Source organism: Sminthopsis crassicaudata, chromosome 4 (genome assembly GCF_048593235.1).
Source record: "Sminthopsis crassicaudata isolate SCR6 chromosome 4, ASM4859323v1, whole genome shotgun sequence".
Taxonomy (NCBI): domain Eukaryota; kingdom Metazoa; phylum Chordata; class Mammalia; order Dasyuromorphia; family Dasyuridae; genus Sminthopsis; species Sminthopsis crassicaudata.
The window spans coordinates 469,948,861-469,970,019 of NC_133620.1; the positions used below are offsets into that span (position 1 = coordinate 469,948,861).

At 42.3% G+C, this 21,159-nt stretch overlaps 1 protein-coding gene across 3 annotated transcripts in view; it reads right to left on the minus strand.

Moving 5' to 3' along the window:
- Positions 1-21,159, minus strand: part of NGEF (neuronal guanine nucleotide exchange factor) — a 62,343-nt gene that overhangs the window by 20,297 nt on the left and 20,887 nt on the right. For all 3 annotated transcript variants that reach the window (XM_074264279.1, XM_074264278.1, XM_074264277.1), the window contains exon 4: positions 2,354-2,514. In XM_074264279.1, coding sequence (XP_074120380.1) covers positions 2,354-2,514 — 161 coding nt within the window. The remainder of the gene's footprint in view (positions 1-2,353; positions 2,515-21,159) is intronic.

The window sequence follows — 21,159 nt, forward strand, 5'->3', positions numbered from 1 at the left end:
GAACTGGAGGCTGTTGGTCGTGAGCCCCCCAGCTGACAGATCCCATCAAGGAGAAAGCTGTGAGTGCAAATATCGGCAAGGCAGCCACGTGAAAAAAGGATTCTGTTGTCCTGGGGATTAATCACCGGAGGATTGCAGGTAATTTTTGCCTCCCCATGAAGTTGCTAATCATAGTTTTTGGGTTCTTTCCTTTGTCAGCCTCTCCTTCCCCCCAGCTCTTGAGATGCAGCAAAAGGAAAAATACAAAGTTAAAACAATCCACAGCGTGGAAACAAGCCAGAAGGCACATTTAGAAAATCGTGCGGAATGGAAAATACTATTTAATATCTAAGACAATGGAGGAAAAGACGGGCTCCCTTAGCGCCTGAGGTGTGCCCACGTTGGACAGGATGTGGGATACAATGGGGGCTTGAGGTGGGGAAGGACTGGGCGTCACAAGAACTATTTGGAATCCTGCTTGTGCCATTTGTAGACTGCGTGACTTTGAATAAGTCACTTCCCACTGTGGGACTCCACTTTCCCACCTGCAAAATGGAAGTGTTGGATTGGATGATCCCAAGTATCCTTTTCAGTTCTAATGAACTTTTTCTCTCTGGAGTCTCAATTTCCCCCTCTGTAAAAACAAAGCTATTGAACTAGACGATCTAGGAAATCCTTTCCCATTCTAAACCTATGACCCCGGGTTCTATGCTACTTCTTCCCTCTGGGCCTCAGTTTCCCCATCTGTAAAAATAACAGTGTTGGAAAAGATGATCTCTAAAATCCCTCCCACCTCTAAATCTGTGCACACATGAATCTAATGAACCTGACAGCGGCTCCTTCACACTCTCCTATTTGCTTTCTAGCTTCCCCTCTTCCACACACACACACACACACACACACACACACACACACATGCACACTCATGTGCACATATACACAAGGACACACACAAGTTTTTTGTCACACCTACACACTAGTAGTAAGGCATTGTATGTAGTGGGGGAAGTATATGTGTATTGGTCACACGTGTAGAGGCCATCGGGTGAGAAACAGAAACACGAAAGCCCCCTTAGCCAGCCTTCTTAAAAGCACTTTGGAGGGGCAGTTAGGTGGCACAGTGGATAGAGCACCAGCCCTGAAGTCAAAAGGACCCAAATTCAAATCTGATCTCAGACACTTAACACTTCCTAGCTGTGTGACCCTGGGCAAGTCACTTAACCCCAATGGCTTTAGCAAAAAAATAAAAACATTAAAAAAAAAAAAGCACCTCGGGGAGGACTGGGCAGGGGGCCGGCTGCCCAAGGGCAGAAGGAGCAGAGAAGCGGCACCCCCCCCCCCACCAAGGTTGGCAGCCACTGCAGAAGCTCACTTCCAAGTGATCTTCTAGCTGGATGGGTGTCTCGGTTAAGGACTATGGTCTCTGAACTTGCTCCCAACTCTGAAGTTCTCTGATTTCCTGAATTTCCAGCTCTGCCATTTGCTACATGGTGACCTTGAAAAGATCACCTAAACACACCAGCCTCAGTTTCCTCAACTGTTAAAATGGAGGTGATAATTCTTAGCACTGGTTCCTTTGCATCTATGGAGAGAAAGCCCTTTGGAGAGCTTTTCTAGGCCAGAACCTCAGATTTCATTAGTACAGGGAACTCCCAATGAGAAAACTCCCTTCATTAATGTAAATGAGCAGCTCTTTTTCTTTTTCAGCTTTTTTTTTTTTTTTTTTTTTTTGGCTCATTTCTTGCCAGGATGGCAAAATGGGATTTCTTTTCTTTCTTTCTTTCTTTTTTTTTTTTTTAACATTCACTTTTTAAATTTCGGTTTTAAATTCCCAGTTCTCTCCTTCATCCAGCCTTGCGCCCACTCATTGTGAAGGCAAGCAGTAGCATCCCCCTTACCCGAGAAGTCATGCAAAACCTAGTTCCATATTAATGAAGGACAAATCTTAAAGAGTTGCATAAATGTGCACCATGGCCCACCTCAGACACTGGGTGACTTATTTTACCTGTTTCCTTGTCTGTAAAATGGGCATAATTATAGTACCCATATATAGGCCAAGAATCCCTAAGGTGCCACAGGCAGCTGAGATGTTTCCCTGGGATGCCGTCCCAGACAAGGGCCCATTTGACTCTGATCAAATTAAGTCATCTAGATTAAGTGCTAGATTAAGAACCCCACTTGGGAAGAGGCTAAGACTTGCTCGGTCCCACACATCCCAGGTTTTCCTGACTCCAAGACTAACCCCATCTGTACAACACTTTCTTGCCTCCACCTGGCACACAGCAAGTGCTCAAGCGTTGCTCATTAAACACCTGACAAATGAGATCTTTCTAAGCCGGTGGACTGGAGACTGGCCGGGACGCCCGGATCTTACCGCTCGCTAACAGCCATGACGTCCAGGACGTTGGAGAAGAGGATGTGGGACTCAGAGGGATGCAGGATCTTCTTCAGGCGCTCGTTGTCCATGAAGTGAGACACCAGCAGGCTTAAGCTCTTGTAGTACGAGGCTTCGGAAGTGACCAGTTCGAACATGGCCTGGTGCAGGGGAGACAAACAAAAGACAGTCAAGGCTGGGGGCCCAGAGAGACATGTTCTCCATGACCCTCGATGGCCCCTCACCTGCGCTTGCGAGCAGGCGTGCTCACTCAGCTTGGCCCTCAGATGCAAGGGGGGATGAGGGGAAAGGAGGGAATATTTCTCTCACAGTCGCAGTGGGCAGCCTGGGGAGGCAACAACTCCCGCTCCCTGGGCCTGAATGAGCGCTTACTGTAGGGTGACACACAACAGCTTCATGTTCACATAGAGGCCCCGGCCAGCTCAGAGCTGCTGGGATCCTTAGAAATAAACACAACCGAATTTAACCTCTCTGGAATCCCAGCAGGGATGGCCTCCAGAAGCTCTTGGGGAACTCCCACATCCTGCTGGACGAGGGGCTCTCCAGCCTCTTCTTAAAGCCCCCCAGCAGTGGGATGCACGATCTCAGGCAGCTTCCCTCCCATGCACATAGCGCTGACCCTTGGCAATGATTTCTTCCCTACCAGCAGCCATGATTCCCTTTTGAGATTTCATTCCCTCCTTCACCCTTTTGCTGACCTTGCCTTTTTCTGTCCAGGGCCATCCCATCCTTCCAGTCTGTCCACGTTCCGGACCTCGGGGTCATCCTGCTCTCCCTTCTCTTCCCTACTCCTGCCCACCAGGAGTCTGATAACTCCATCTCCTTTGCCCCTGTTTCTTTAATTCGTCCCTTTTTTCACTCAGGAAGCTCATCCTTTCTTGGCTGGCCCATTGCCGATGTTCCCAATTGGGTTGGATCTACAAGGCATCTAACGCTTCCTCAGCGGAGGCGAGTTCAGCTTCTGGTTCCTCATCTCCCTACAGTGGCTACTTAGGCCATGGCCAAAACTTGGCCTCCAGTGGTAGGACCAGGATGGGGAGAAAGGTAGGAAGAGGACGGATGATCCCCACCTTCCCTCACTTCTCTTTCTTGTGTGAGTGTAGGAGGCAACTGGGGTTATGACTTGCCCAGGGTCACACAGCTAGGAAATGTTAAGTCTCAGCTGGATTTGATCTCAGGTCCTCCCTCCTCTATCGAGTGGGCCAGTTAGCTGACCCCCCTCACTTCTCTTTATTGTCCCCCCCTTATCTCTCAAATTCCTCCATATTTCTTAACTCCACTCAGGTCTCTGCTCCACAGCCAGAGATGGAATGGCCCCAGTCACCTTTAAGGCTCCTGGAACTACGGATGGAAATCATCCATGTTTATCAATTAATACTTAATCTGGGGCTCAAGTAAAGTGACTGGCCAAGGCCACACTACTCTGCGCCAGGCACTGGGAATGCAATTGGAAAAAGAAAGAGTTCCAGATCTGGAGAGTTTAGAACAAATAAAGGGGATCTGGAAAGGCGGGAGGACCTCTGGGGGGCATCTCCTTCACTCCCAGAAGTTCTGACCAAACTGGTCTGAAAGGAGGTTTTTACCTTTCACCTTTACCTTTGGTTTTGTCCCTCCTCCCCTCCTCCCCCTCTTCCCCTTCTGTCTGCCAGAACTTATCAGCTGTGAAAGACTCAGGAATGTCAAAACATCTAGTATGTGTTTCAGGGGCAGGAGGAGGGCCAAGAGATTGGGGATCTGGATCCCCCTGGGCCCAGGGAGGGGGACGCTCTAGATAGAAAGTAGCTAGGGAGCTGACACCGCACCTGGGGAGAGTCCTGGGGTCTCCAACCTTGTGGGGAACCCAAAGGACCAAGGCCCAGGGAGGCAAGAGGCTTGACCAAGACACAGTAAACTCAGAGGTAGGATGGGAACTTCCATTGTTCCACTCTCAGAATCTGACCAATCACAGAGCACCAGGAGGGAAAGTCTGCATTACAAATGCCCCTCTTCCCTTTCTTGAAAATCAGCACAGAATTTACCCTTTTGCAGTCCTGTTGCCCCCTTTCCCTTTACCGATGGGGTGAACAGACCCCAGCAAAAGACCCAGGTTCCTGATAGCTAGGTGGACCATGAGGAAGGATATTAAAAAGAGAGGGCTTGAGTTACATGGGGGAAGCCAAACTACTCCCAAAGGCAAAGCAGGGAGGGGCATTGACAGGATTTATCTTGTCCTTAGAAATGGGCCCCAGTGTCCTCCTAAGACAGGCCTTTGTTACCTTTGAATTCTTTGTGAATTCCTTGCATAGACAGAATTATCTTGATTCCACAATTTCTGTTATCTGTTATCCAGGCTAAGCTAGAAATGGCAACTCTGAGGTTATTTTTCTCCAGTAAAAGAACCTCCAGGTATCCACTTCTACACTATTTTCTTAGGGAACTTAGCCCACTTATCAAGCATCCCAATAGCAGGTTCATTAGGAACTGCCACCTTATGGCAGCAAGTTCCTAGGAACTCTGTCTTCTGGGGCCTTTCTTCTCATTATGGCTGAATGGAAAATTTGATATTTCTTCAAAAGGAAAATGATAAATTAATCAAGCTGTGGGATCAGATTCCTATTTCCCCTGCCTTTCCACATTGGCGAATCCAGGATAGAGGGAGGGGGAGCAATTCATAGAGCAGCCTGACTCAGTCCTTATCTACCCAGCTCAGGGTCAGTCAAAGAAATGTCTTTGTTTCCATTTGAATCTGTGTGGCTTCCCCATTCTCAGTAGTTTCCGATAATGTAAGATCCATTCTCAGTCAATGAGGATGAGCCTGGGGAGGGGGGCGGTGTTCATGTTGCATCAGGGAACCTCTATCTTGCCCTTCTGTCTGCATTCAGAACCCCTCCATATGGTGAGTGAGGGCCACTTCGCATGAGAACCAAATAAACTTTCTCCTCGCATCCGAGATTTATTGGCTGAGTGACTACTGCATAAGGAACTTGGCTGCTTTATAGAGTCACTTGTTCATTAGGGTTAGAGTCGGGAGTCGGGCGATAATGCTAAGTTCCACTAGGGAACTAGCCCCAAGCCTTTCCTCTCGGTAATGGTCTTTTAGAATTAGTCTTTGAAGTCCGAGTTAGTCCCCTGGAAGCCTCCGAATCAGCAGGAGTTAGGATAAGCAAAAGTCCTTGGTGACACGTGAAGGGGACAGACAAAACTCTCCACCGACCTCCCTTCTCTTTGTCCTCCTCCAAAGTGACTCTGGCTTGTCTTACTCCACCCCCTAATCCTTCCCACAATTCTCTGTATACACCAAAAGATCCAGCCAGCACAGAATAATGGGAAGGGCCATTTTCTAAGCATAAGCTAATAGAGTATTGTCCAACAGGTAATTAGCCTTAAGTGCTCAGTTGTCTGACTCCAGTGCACCTACTCAGAGTTTCAGCCCTTTACACTAGCCCACTGCCAATAATATAATAAAAAATTTTTGCCACTTGATTTGGAGACGGTCTAAACATACAAATTCTTGTGAGACCCCACTGGCCTGAAATCCCACTATATTTGGGGGATTCAACCCCTGTGCTCCAACATTACCACTTCTTTTTGCAAATCATCCTCCTCCTCAGCTATAAGCTCCTTGATTGAGGACAGGGATTCTTTCTTTTTTCTTATTTAGGACCCTAGAGCTTAGCCCAGGATAGTAGCATTTAATAAATATTTATTGACTATTTTAAAGGTCACTGACAAGGTCTGAACCCATCACATTTTGGGGGTTTTCCCCCTAACCTGGAACTTATAATTTGCCATGTCCTCATCAAGAGCTAAAACTCTCAGTATATTTTACTTATCTCAAGTTTCAAGTCCCTCCTCATCACACTGCTTGTGATCCTGTACTGCAAGGGGATCAGTGTTCTTGATAAAAAAAAACAAACAAAAAAACCACCAAAAGCAGGAATAACATGTTGACCTTCATCTATTTATTATTATTGATTCCCACGGACACCACCATTCTCTGCCTTTTTGGACCCTCCTCTTCCCCCCCAGATAGCTCTTAAAAAGCACTTTGTGTTGGGCTATTTTCCTCCATAGACTCTCGAAACACTATGTTCAAGACCCTGGCTCATTGCCTCTTGAGTCAGCTCTATAGGCTTCATTCTTTTGTCCTAGCCATTAAAAAATCTAAGGATAAGGCTCAATGGATAGAGCACCAGCCCTGAAATCAGGATATCCTGAGTTCAAATGCTGCCTCAGACACGTAACACTGCCTAGCTGTGTGACCTTGGGCAAATCACTTAACTCCAATTGCCACAGAAAAAAAAATAAAAACAAAAACAAAAAACAAACAAACAAACAAAAAAAAAACTAAGGATATCAATAAGCTCCCAACGCATCAACATCTGTGAAAGAGAAGTAAGTAGAAAATGGTTTCATGTCCCTTCCAGATTTTGAGAAGAGATGTCAGAGTGAGAAAGTGAAAGGATATTTAGGAAACTGTGAACTAAAATTCTAGAAGGGAAATCAGCTCCTGAGGGGTGAGAATGAACTTCAGAGACAGGCTTTGAAGCCCCAGCCATACCCCTTGCTGCCTGTGTGACTTTGGCCATTGAAATTCTTCATTTGTAAAATGAGGGTGATGAGGTCCAAAAAGGAGATGGAGTATAGAAGGCTGAAACTGCAGACACAGAGCAGGTAAAGCTAATTAATAATGTGAGACAATGACTCTATTAGCATATGTTTGGATAAATGGTTCTTCTCCACTTGTTGGTGCTTACTGAATGCTTGGTGTTAAGATTGGAGGCAAGGATTGGAGGGTGGAGGGAGAAGGGCCAGAGAAGCACTTGGAGGCAGGACAAGGAGGAGAAAAGTTGGTGATTCAGGACTCCCAAATCCAGGATTCTGCTTGTCTGCTTCCTTCACTTCTCCCCTTAAAAACCAAGGACTTTGATTTATCTGGACTTTGGCTGATCCTGAGGCCCTCTAGGGAACTAGACTGTACTTTACAATTGAGCCTCACATGGGGCAGCAAAAAGGAGGAGATCCAGTAAGTCACGGCTGTGGAGAGTCCTCTAGAGTGAATTCACAGCTCAAACCATCTCCAGGTCAAGGAGCGAAGCTTTACTATGACACTTTAACAAGTGAACAAAGTTCCTAATGGACTCACAATTAAAAGGGAGGAAGATGGGACTTTCTATGGGTAAGGAGTCAGGATGTGCTAACTGCTAATTGTATGCATCAGGTGGTGGTCCCAGCCATCCCCTTTATACCAGATAGCCCTGGGAGTTGCCATTTATCCTTAAACTCCAGATTGTACATGGTAATCATGGGCATCCGTGCAGGGTAGTTCTGTCTGGTGTAGAGAGTGCAGCAAGAACCCTAAGGCTCCCTGGCTTTGGGAGTGCCACAAACAGTGCTGGCTGTCAGATAACAATCTGTTGGTCAGTAATACCGAACTTTACAATCTGAGCCCTCAAATTCAATACTGCTCAACCAAGACCACTCCTCAAATCTGCCTTATCTAAGCCCTAAAATTTGCATCCCACTGACTTGAAGCAGCTGATTTTTTCCTCCTTTTCCTATAAATTTATCTTCTCACTCCTGGTTCTTTGCGAAATTCTTTTGGAACTTAGACCATTGTTGGCAGCGTCAGCAATCTTTACTCCTTAACTCACAGACAAACTGAGCTTGCAAGCTCTTCGCCATTCCTGTGACACCATCCTGGGGACCCTGATGTTGTCAGAGTGTCTCACGTCTCAACATGTCTACCAGATATCTTCACAAGGTCAGCTTGTTCCTCACTTGGGCCCACTAAGAGACTGGTTTGCTACCAGGGACATGGTATTTTGCTAAAATCCATTTCACCCCATCATTGGGATTGGACTCAATGGTCTCTAAGGTCCTTTCCAGCTTGAAATCTATGATCTTATAATAAGAACTATCTGAAGAAGAAAAAAAAGAAATATCTGAAGATACAATGAGAAGCAATTTTGATGAGGAAAAATGAGCAAAGAGACCAATGTGGACGCACAGGGAACTCACCAACTCAGGTTCTTCAAAGATTTGTACAGAAGATAGAAGCAAAGGCAGGTGATCATGAGAATAAACAACCTCCTTCCCCCCAAAAAATAGCATGTTCCTGTAAGAATACCATCAGGAATATTAACACTCTTAATGGGAATGAAGGCTAAGACAAAAAGAGTATTTTCAGCCACCCAAGAGGAAGGCCCAAGAAAAGCTATTCTTAACAAAAGTTGGACTTTGACAACTAATTACACCCAGAGAGACTAGCTGCTGGACTCTGTTTTGTTTCTGTTTGCCCTTTCAAGGAGAATGATCTTTGTGCTAGAAAAGACAGAACAAAATTGGATCATGCCCAAGATAAGAAAGGAGATAGTAAGGAACTGCTGGCTGCTTTTCAGGTTCAAGTCACTTGACTCAGACAAGCTGCCTCCCAGGATCCTGGCTGGACGAGATGGAGTGACTGCTATCAACAATCTTTGAAAGTCCGTGGAGGAGGGGAAAAGTAAGTCAGAGCTGAAGAAGGGCAAATGTTTTCCTGATTTTCAATCAAGGGGAAAAAATGGAGCATTCGACAAGGAGCTTGAACACAGGTCCTGACAAAATTCTAGCAGGTATTACTCAAGGTATTATTCTAGTAAACATCTAGAAAAGGAGCAGTCAACAGGAAATCTGGAATGGTTTTGTTAATACAATCAGGCAATCTATCCAAAAGTACTAATAAAGCCTTCTCCTTCCCCTCACCTCCACCCATTGGTATCAATCTTGTATATAGGGGCAGCTAGGTGGCACAGTGGATAGAGCACCAGCCCTGAATTCAGGAGGGCCCGAGTTCAAATCTGGTCTTAGACACTTAACACTTCCTGGCTGTGTGACCCTGGGCAAGTCACTTAACCCCAGCCTCAAAAAAAAAAAAAAAAAAAAAATCTTGTATACACCTAGTTGTTTACTTGTAGTCTCCACCATTAGAATATAATCTCCTCAAGGGGAGGCTTAGTGTCTCACCCCCTCTTCATTCTTTGTATTCTGAGAGTTTAGTATAATAAATGTGTCTTTCACTACGACTGGGAATGCAAGTAGAAAGAAAGAAACAAATCTCTCTTCACAAAGGATTCTAATGGGGGAGGGTAGGAACAAGAAGTAAAAATACAATTATTCCTTCCACATCACAGGGATTAGGGACCCAGTGCTCCCATGATCTGGAAAATTCACATAAAACTTTATGACCTTCCCTTCATGCTAGATTAGTCTGAATTATTATGATATTAAATATAAAATATGTTGCTATTAGACAATACTGCACATATATTTTATGCATTTGTGAGTTTCTAAACTTTTCCTAAGTCATCTACTGTCCTTCATGTATCATCTGCAGCTTCTGCAAAACTCACACACAAAAAAATTCTCTTTTAATTTCTTATGCCAACCTGTGATATACTGAAACTGCACTGGGGAAAGCTGTGATGGAGAAGGGATAACTGAGTATAGGGAATAGTAACATACAAGATCATTGAGAGGGAGGGCATTGACTTTTGGGGAGAGGTGGATTAGAAAAGGTCATTCAGAAGATGGTGCTGGAAATGTATGTTAAAAGGAGAGGATTCTATAAAAGGGAAGAAGGAAGTGTCTTTCAGAAATGTGAGATGATCAGTATAAATGAATCAAGGTGGGATATGAGAACAGATTCCAAAGAGGAGACAATTCCCAGGAGAAATGGCTAGACTAACCTTCTTTATTTTCATGACAGTGATACTAAACTCTCTGGTTGGTAAACCAATCAACAGACTTAATGCTTGCTGTGTGCAGAGCATTTTTTTTAAAGGTATTATGGATATAAAGAGAAAGCCAAAATAATCCCTCCCCTCAAGGAGTTCATATTCAAATGGAGGAGACAACATATACATAAATCAAAATACAATGTAACTCAATTTTAAAGAAATATCAACAAAAAGCTTTGTACTATGATGTGGATAAGATGGAGTAACAGAGGCAAATTGATACTGGACTCTGTTCAGGGTCTCACAGTTTAACAAGAACGTTGAAAAGCTGGCGAGCAGGCAAAGGAGATGCAGGGCCAAGAAGGCAAAAGGCCTTATTCCATGCCACATGGAAATAAGTTGATGAAACAGTTTATACACAAGCAGGGTTAGTGGGGATGAAGGGAGAATGAGCATCTCATCTGAGCTGGTTCAAGAAGAAAAATATAAATACACACACACAGTTGAACATAGACATTCATCTTACCAACAGGGATGTAGAAGAAAAAATAGATAAGAGAAAGGCAGGGACAACAAGAAGGGTAAAGTAAGATCAGAAGCAATGGTCAGAAGATAAATAGATTCTTATGGAGGGGACATGGTTAGAAAAATTGAAGGATAACTATAAGACAATGGGCTAGAGGAAAATACTTAATCATCATACTATGAATGTTAATGGATGGATTCACTCGCAAAATGAAAGAGGACACACACCAGAGACAGAAAAATATACATAGAGTTAAAATAAAGGATTGGAACAAATTCAATTATACTTTAGTTGAAATTAAAAAAGGCAGGGATGGCAATCATGATGTTAAAGAAAGCAAAAGAAAAAATAGATCTAATTAAAAGAGATAAACAAAGAGATTATATTTTACCAAAAGGTACCATAGAAAATTAACTAATAACAATATGAAAATGTATTACCAAATGGCAAACCATTCAAATTCTTTTAAAAAAGTTAAATGAATTATAAGTGGAAATAAGTGGGAAAACTAATCAATGGGGGGATTTTAATTTACTCTGCTTAGATCTAATTATAAAATAAACAAGAGGAAATTAAAGAGATGAATAGAATTTTGGAAAAGTTAGCTAGTATAGACCTCTGGAGATATTGAATAAGAATAGGAAGGAACATACCATTTTTTTTCAGCTGTGCATAGAACTTTGACAAAAACTGAGTTCAAGAGAAATACTAGCTATAGCAACAAAGGGAAAAAATTGAAGGACTAAGCATAGGTAACAAAGAAACAAAAATTATCATTTTTTGCCAGTGATATGATGGTTTGCCGAAAGAATCCTAGAAAGTCAACAAAAAATTTCACACAAATCATCATTTCTGTATATTACCAACAAAACCCAGCAAGAAAAGCTAGAAAAATAAATTCCATTAAAAAATAACTATGATGGGGCAGCGAGGTGGTGTAGTATAAAGAGCACCAACCCAGAAATCAGGAGGACCTGAGTTCAAAGATATTTAAAATTTCCTAGCTGTGTGACCCTGGGCAAGGCATTTAACCCCAATTGCCTCAGCAAAAACAAAAAAACCCAAAAGATTATGAATTGTACCAGACTTGGAAGTCTACCTGCCAAGATGTGCACAGCAACTATATGAATACAACTATAGGAAAATTTTCACAAAAGACAGAACCAAATAACTAGAGAAATAGTGGGGAAAGGGAGGGAGAAAATTTTGGAAAACAAGTTTTTCAAGGGTGAATATTGAAAACTATCTTTGCATCAATTTTGAAAAAAAACCCTATTATTGTTTTTTTAAAGAAACAGAGGTTCATAGGAGATAAAATGTGTAATTGTGTTTGTATAAAATGAAAACCATTTTTGCACAAACAAAGCCAATGTAGCTAAAATGAGAAGAAAAGTGGGAAACTGAGAAAAATATCTTTGCAGCACATTTCTCTGATCAAGGTCTTATTTCTGAAATATATAAGTAATTAAATCAAATTTACAAAAATAAGAATCATTTCCCAATTGACAATTAGCTAAAGGATTTGGATAGGTAGTTTCGAGAGGAGAAAACCAAATCAATAATTATAAGAAAAAATACTTAAATCACCAATAATTCTTTGTTGTTCAATCATATTTAATTCTTCATGACTCTATTTTGAATTTTCTTAGCAAAGATACTGGAATGATTTGTATTTTCTTCTTCAGATCATTTTACAAATGAGGAACTGAGACAAATAAGGTTAAGTGATATCCTCAGGTTCACACAGCTAGTGTCTGAAGGTAGATTTGAACTCAGGAAGATGAATCTTTCTGACTATAGTCCTTGGCACTCCATCTAAAGCCATCTAGCTGTCCTCACTAATAATTAGAGAATGCAAATTCAAACGATTTTATGATACCATTTCACAACCAACAGATTAGCTAAGATGATAAAAGAGGAAAATGACAAATGTTGGGGGGACGTGGGAAAACAAATTCACTAATACAGATAAATGCGAGACAAGACTGGGACTGATTGGCATAGGAGAGAGATTTGATGTACATTAATGTGCATTCTGTATATTAAGTAATAAAAATGTACAAACCATGATATTTGTATGTGAATATATACATACAAATAATTGATGTAAAAATCTATCTGGCCAAAGGTTGAAAAAATGTGCAAAATACATTGGAACTTTTCTAAAAATATTTTTTTCTGAAAATATTATTTTAAAGTGACTTTTCTCTCTTTAACTGCAACCTTTGTCCTAACCTACAATATCTAAAGAGCTAAGCAGGATACCAGGGAAAATAGGGAAAGAAGAAAAAAACCTGAAAATAAATGAACCATGAGGACATAGGATACAAATTTGGAACTGAAAGGAACAGCTGATCCTACTTCTCTATTTTCAGATGAAGAAACTGAGATCTAGAAAAGTATATTGACTTATCTCAAGTCACAGAGGAAATAAGTGTCACAATTAAGATTTGAACCCAGGGCCTCTGACTCCAAGCCCTATGTCCTTTCATAGCTCCAGGCTACTGTCTATATGCTGGGTCCTTTACATTTCTCCTCTAGAAGGGAACATGGAGGCAAAAACCCTTCTTCATTCTCCTCTGCCTCCTAGTCAGATGGCTAGATACAAAATAGGGCCATGATTCAAGACTAGGGCCATGTCTCCATGGTGGTGGCTCAGAGTTGAGAATGCAGTAGCACACCAGCCCTGACTTTACCTTCCATGTTCATTCTGTTCAATCAAAAATCATTTATTAAGCATTTATTATTACTAGGTAGGACCTGAAGAGAAAAAGGCTCCTGCCCTCAAGGAGCTTACACTCTACTTGGGGTGGTCATCAAATATTTACTATTTCCTCTCTGATTCCAAACCCATTTCCTTCCATCTCCTCATTCCCTCTCTTCCTCCCACCCCACCCCAAAGTGCCATATTTTATATACACTCTTATATTATGTACTTTTCTCCCCAGTGGAATCTAAGCTCTCGGAGAGTAGAGATGATTTAATTTTTGTCTCTGTACTGGGCAGTCACTTAATAAATGATTGTCGATTAATTATGTCCACATTGTCCCTTCTGTTTCAATAGAATATAAACTATTGAAGGCAGAGATTGCTTTATTTTCATTTTTATGCTCAGAGCATCCATTAAAGTGCTAGGCACACAATAGGCACTTACTACTTATTTACTGATGTATGGAGGTGAAATTAAGCCCAACATTTTCTTTTCCTTAAGTCTTTATGAAACTTTATTTCATCCATCCATGTTCTTTTCCTGTTCATTTTCCCAGAGCACTTTGGGCTGTTCCTTAGCCTCTATTGCACTCAGCATTATGCTTCTTGCCGTAAGTTTATAGTGTACAGTATGGCACCGTGTTCTTCCAGCAGAATGACGGCTCCTTAAGGACTAGCCCCGGGAAATTTTTTTAAAGACTCACAAGATCATAGACTTAAAGATGGAAAGGGCCTTAAAAACCATTGGACCTTAAAATTGCCTTCATTTTATAGATGGGGAAAATGAGACACACAGATGTCAAGTGATGCTCAGGGTGAGAGGCTGAGATAGGATTGAAACTAGGCTTTTCAGATTCCAGCCCCAGGGATCATTCCATTGCAATGACCAACTGTGACTCCAGAAGACTTGGTGAATCATGCTTCTAGCTTCCTGGGATACAGGAAGTAGACTTTTGGTGCAGAATGAGGCAGGTGTTTGCAGACATAGTCACCTGAACTATACTTATTGTCATAAGGAAGGTTCATTGGGAAATGACAATGATCTAAGAGGAACGTCAGTAAAATGCTTTAAAAGAAAAGAAAGAATTAGAACAAAGCTAGAGTTGGATCAGGGACCTGCCACAGATTTTCCAGTATTTTTTGAGAGGGGGAGGAGAGCCTCTGAAAGACAGCAGGCATCCAAGTGGGAGAGCTCATTAACTGGATGGCTGGATAGAGGGATGGATGGAAGGATGAGTGGATGGATGGACAGACAAATAGATAGATGGGTAGATGGATGGATGATGGGTAAACTGAAGCTCTAATACTAGCATTCAGCTCAAAAATATCCTTCTTCTCTGTCACCTATTTATAGATCATTAGTCATCTTAAATCTTAGTTTTCCTGAACACTTCTCATTGTAAACATGCAATGGTTTGTCACATCCTTTTCCCTGTGTTTTTCGACTAGCTGTTTCCTAATGATCAATAGCTTCTTATAACAAGGGATTCAGTTCCCCCCATACTTAATCAGGTTGCCACTGATGTTCCCTCCTTCCAAACTTCCGCTCCACAAAAATTCATTGCTTCAAACCCAGCTCTCGATGACTGTTTTTGCCACAACACTGATTAACTGATACCTACCCTGCTTTTCTTTTCCAGTATGTGCCTCTATTCATGGGATTTTTTTTCAGTCCCCTGCTTCCAATTATTTATGCATGAGCTAAATTCTGATCCTAGAAACATACTCATTTAGGCTGATCTGCATTTTATGAATTAGCATCGACTCTCCTAGACATTCAAGAGGATTTTGGTGGCTCTCAAGTAGCATTGCCTTCTATTGCCTCCACTAAGGTTTGCTTCTGAAGTTTCCTTGTGAAAAGGAGATGGCCCAGGTCCTTGAAGGTTGCACCACATAGGGAACAAATTTCGACCATTCCTACCAAGCCAAAAAGGTTTCAGCCCTGAAACTAATGACAGATAGTCATCAGAGAAGTTTTTCTAACAAAGATTACATGTCCCTTTGTTGGGTAATTATACATGGGGCTCCTCCTTAAGTATGGAAAGAAGAGGGCACTGAAATCTTTTTAATTTGGGGATTCTATGACCCCATTTTAGTCATTTCTGTATCTTCTATGGCACCTTGCACAGAGCCCTGCATACACAAAGCACTCAATAAATGCCCCCTGAGTGAGTTCTCCAAAGGTATTTTTCAAATCAAGCCTTCCTTTTGAAATCTAAAAATACCCTCCTAAAGAATCCTTCAATCCCCAGAGTCTTGAGACTAGGAGAAATAGCAGTTTGTGTGCATAAGTACCATGAGGATTCTTTTCAGTTCCATTATAAACTTCAGGGATAAGAAATATCTGAACTCAACCACCTCAACGTGACTCCAATTTTAGATTAAGCCTGTCCAAGGAAAAAAATTCTCAAAAATTCTTCCAGAATCTCTTCTGAAAGAAGAAGAAGGAAATGGGCAGAGGAGGATGAAGAATGGAGGGGCAGTAATGGTCTCAAGAAAGAGCCAGGGGATTAAGGGAGGTGAGGGAAGTTTCCTGAGTTCAGGGATTTCAAGTGCAAAAGGATCTTCCATGTCACTGAGTCCAGCCCCCTCATTTTAAAGAGGAGGCATAGAGAGGCAAAGGTCACATGGCTAGTAAATCTCTGGGGCAAGATTTCAACTTGTCTTCTTGACTCCATAGACATTTTGGTAAAGGGTTGAAGGATATGAACAGGCAGTTTCAGATGAAAAAAATCAAAGCTATCTGTAGTCATATTTAAAAAATACTCTAAATCACTATTGATCAGAGAAATGCAAATCATAGCATTACACTTATCACATGGACTAATAGGACAAAAAGAAAATGGTGGACGCTGGAGGCGATGCTGGGGGGAAAAGGAAAATATGCATTATTGAGTAGTTGTGAACTAATCCAATCATTCTGGAGAGCAATTTGGAACTACACCCATAGGACTATAAAGCTGTATACCCTTTGATCCAACAACATCACTGCTAGGTCTCTATCCCAAAGACATGAAGAAAAGGAAATAGGACCTATTTGTACAAAAATATTTATAGCAACTCTTGTTTCATGGTGGCTAAGAACTGGAAATCAAAGGGATGCCCATTAATTGAGGAATGGCTAGACAAGCTGTGGTATGCAATATAATGGAATATTATTGTGCCATAAGAAATGACAAGCAGAATGATTTCAGAAAAATCGGAAAGACTTACATGAACTGATGCATAGTGAAGTGAACAGAACCAAAACATTGTGCATATTTTTCAATAAAGAACTGTGAATGACTTAGCTATTCTTAGCAATACAGTGACCCAAGACAACTCCAACGGACTCATGATGAAGCATACAATTCATTTCTAGAAAAAGAACTGATATTAATTGAATACAAACTGAATCGTATCATTTTTCACTATCTTTCATTTCCCTCACTTTTCTTCAAGTCTTCTTTTTACAAATGACTAATAAAGACATGTTTTACATTGAAAAAAAAAGAAGAATGAAACATGGTCACTACCTCTGAATGATTCCCAGAACTCCCTGAGTTATCTCCCTCCTTTTTACAGCTATCATTTAGTTGATGAAGAACAAGCCTGAATAATATCTTTCACTTGTTTTGCTGTTTGTATCATTAACAGTCACTAAGGAGGCAATCTGCTCATTTAAGACCATGGGTGATGAGTCATTATTAGGCATTATATGTTTAATGCTTAACAGATGTCAGGATAATTAAAAACCAGCCATTAGCATCCCCTTGGGGGACTGAGATTTCTCAGCATCGTGTCAGAAGCAGAGTCATATTTTCCTCTCTCTGTACACTGGACAAAGACATTCACAGAATCCTCTTGGTAGTTAACTTACAAAATTGTTCATGAGGCCCAACACATGGAGCTGACCTTGGTGCTCCATCCAGGAGGGTGTGGCAAAGGCCTGAACTAGAGTGGAGACCATGTAAGTAGAGGGAAGGGGATAGATACTAGAGATGCTGCAGGGTGTGAATGATAAGAATGGGCAGCCCAAAGGAGGTCAACAATGGGGGAGAGTGAAAAGTGGAGGACGACATGGAGGGAGACTGGAAGGATAGTGGTACCCTCCAATTCTGACCCATTCTTTCTGGGCCAGCTCCAGTTCCACCTCTTTAATTGAGAGTTGCCAGATTCTCCAGATATAGGGAATATTTTCTTTCTCTAAGTAACACAACTTCAGATCTCCCAGACTCTTACCAACCCTACCTAGCATCATGGTGAACATTCCTTATCTCTATTGGATTGCAAGCTTTATGGGGAGGGGTACTATCTTCTCTATCAGCCATTTCAATTATACTGATCCTTCGAGACCCCTCTTGAGGTTTTCTTGGCAGAGAAACTAATGGAGGGTGGTGATTTCAGCACTTTGTGATGGCAGCCTGAGACAGACCAGTCATGGTCAACTAGGAGATGTGCAAGCAAACTGGGAGAGAAAATCAGCCAAGACTGTAAAGACACAATGAACTCTGGGTTATGCTGGTCTTGGGAACAAAAGGCATTTCTAGAAGAAAGCTAGAGAAGTTCTCTTGGGATTCTGGAATTATGGGTGCATAAATAAAGAATATGGAACACATGGAGCCTTCCACCCCTCCCTTCCCTTGAAGGTTGGAACCTCAGAAGAGAAGTGAGAATAGGAGACGTGACCAGCTGGCTACAAAGATGGTGTTGAGAAATGGTGTCATCGTTCAGTCACTTCAATTGTATCTGATTCTTTGTGACCCATCTTGGGGTTTTCTTGGCAAAGATACTAGAGTGGTTTTGCCATTTCCTTCTCTTGCTTATTTTACAGATAAAGGAACTGAAACAAATAGGGTTAAGTGACTTGTCCAAAGTCACACAGTTAGTAAGTGTCTGGGGCTACATTTGAGCTTGTGAAGATTAGTCTTCCTGCTTCCATGCCTGACATTCTATATCCACTTGGCAGCTAGCTGCCCAGAATAACTCAAAACATCAAAAAGATGGATTCTCATCCCAGAGATGGAGTAAAATTCATGAGACACATTTGGAAGGAGCATCGCCTACAAGAAGATCCTACTGAAAATGGAGGCTTAGGGGAAAATGTCCAGATAGGATTGCAAACTAATATCACAAAAGAGACTGGGTATGGCAAAGAAAGGGATGATGAGTTAGCACCCTGCTTACCTTAGAATCAGCTGGAGTCAGGATAAGCAAATTTCCTTGGTCTTTATTCTTGGACTTTAGGGGTAGAAGTGAATTGGATGGACGCATCCGCTCAGAAGTGACTGGCTTGTCTTACTCCACCCTCTAGTCCCTCTTACAATTCTCTGTATACACCAATTATGGAGCTAGCACAGAATAGTGGGAAGGGCCATTTTCCAAGCATATGCTAATAGAGTATTGTCCAATCAATAATTAGTCTTAAGTGCTTGGTTGTCCGACATCAGTGCATCAACTCAAGAGTTTCAGCCCTTTACAAAGGGAAAAGTAACTAATTGCAAAGAAGATTGGAAACTATAAAGAAGGTCATTGAAATCATATGAAACAGTGAATTTGAGATTTTCACACAATGCAGTTGGCTTAATTTCCCATGAATCCCTGGGTTCGAGTAGGACGGGACACATAACTGGAACCCGGCCACCAGTATTTGGTTCAAAAGCAAGCAAGATGGCAGGGGCAGAGGTGGTTTTTTCCTGTATGAAAAGAAAGCCACCAGCCTTATGGGACAAGCACACAGAAGTGCCTTTGGGCAAGAATAGAAGGGGAAAGACAGGTTGTTAGTTTTTTCTCTTTCTCCCATTTTCTCTGCCAAGGAAAATGTTGTTCAGACTGAAAAGGGGAAGGAGGTATGCTTAAGAGGGAGGTGAAGCTGAGAATAATGAAGGCAATAGATATTCTGAGCTTGTCGGATCTTCTATAACAGTTCAGCTCCCCTGCGCAACGTAGATTTCAGAGCAGGGCACTGAGATCACTTCTTGTTTATCTCTGGGGAGTCTTCAAGAAGTGAGGAGATGCCAGAAGAGAGGGACCAGTAAAATACTGACCCTATCTTCAAGAGGGAAGATGCTGCAGAAAGAGGCTTGAGTCAGACAACAGATTGGAATCCTCCTTTCATATGATCTTAGGCACAAAACTTTAATCTTTTCAGTCTCAGTTTCATTTTTTGTAAAATTAGCCAGTTGGCCTCCAAGACATCTAGCTCAAGATCTAGGATCTTTTCTCAGATCCATAGATTATAGACTCATTATAGATTATAGACTTATTGACATCCATTTGGGCCAAAGTTCTAGACCAGATTAGAATGCAAAGTCTAGGGCAGGAACGACTGGGTTCTTTGTATCTCCAACATTCAGTCCAGTGCCTGGCATATAGTAGGAGCTTAATAAATACTTATTAAGTCATGCTACATCAGTTCATTATTTTTTTTGGCCCAGTTACCAGAACATAGGTTAGAGGAATACTATAGACCAGTGGTTCTCCAAGTGTGCTTGGGGAACCCCATGGGTCTCTGAGACCTTTTCAGGGGATACACAGGGTCAAAACTATTTGCACACTAATACTTGGATGTTTTCATTTCTAAAATCTTGACAGATACAAGTCATAAAAACAAATGGTCTTTGGTCATAACAATAATGTTTATGAGTATAAAGGGGTCCTGAGATCAAAGCGTTTGAGAATTGCTGTCTTAGATCTAGAATATATTGAGTTCAATAAAAATTGGACCAAAGCGCTAATGGCATTTTACTGGACAAGACTCAGAGACGTGAATCAAGAGTTACTTGAGCTGAGCTGCTCGGCCAGCTGGACTCAAACGGCCCAATGGATTCCTGGTGAGGAGGAAAGTGGTCTCTGGTGGCCTTCAACTTTGACCCATTCCTGCTCAACATTTCTGATTTCACCAGAGCCATCAGCAACTCGCTTATCAAATCTGCAGAGGACAGGAAACTAGGAGAGACTGCTAATGTGCTCAGCCACAGAAACAAGATAACCAAGGTCAGACTGGGCCAGCTCCCACCAGGCAAGATGTAAAACTGCGTTCAGGTTGGGGGAAAATAAAGGCAATTGTATAAGGAGAGGCCGGGGGAGGTTTGCTTAGGCAGGGGCTCTCGGGTAAAAGAATTAACAGGCTTTAGCTCATTACAAGCTCTACAGGACCGCAGAGCAATGGGAAGGAAGATTAGGCTTAATGTATGTCTCTCCAGGGGCCAAATGAGAGCCAAAGATGAGAAGCTCCAGCAAAGATGGTGGGCCAGGAATATCGCTAGAGAAGAGAAGTGAAGAGTGCATAAATAGTACTCCCATGGCCCCAGTCAGGGAGGCAGGTTGGCACCCCTTTTTGTGTGCCCAGCTGGGGTAAGGTTTGCCCATTTCCCCTGCCCCATCCAAGCAAGGAGAGTTGAACTGGGAGCATGACCTTGAAGTCATGGGACTCTCACTTGGATGCCAACTCTACCACCTGGGTGATCTCTCCCAGCCTTGAGGTCCTGAAGAGTAACCTGAGAGGGGGTGCTCTCGGATATTGGAGTCTATAAGTTTGTGATGAGTGGGCTTCCACTGCCACGCTTTTCTCACTTTCTCCTGAGCCAGCAAGGATCCCACTAGAACACTCAGGAGCTACGCCCCAGTTCCCTCTCCCTCCTCCCCTCCACATGACCGTGCCGGCTTCTTTCTAGATTGCTCATTTCTCTAAGAAAGCCCACGTCGGGTTAGATGGATGACCCACAGACGACAGCCTGACCCCCAAATCTTATGTGCATGTATGTATAAATATGCATGTGGATGTATAAATACGCACAGATAAATGTGTACAGCTATAGAAGACCAATATTGTCAAAGGCAGGAGCCCAACTCAAAAGTAAACAAGAAGTGGG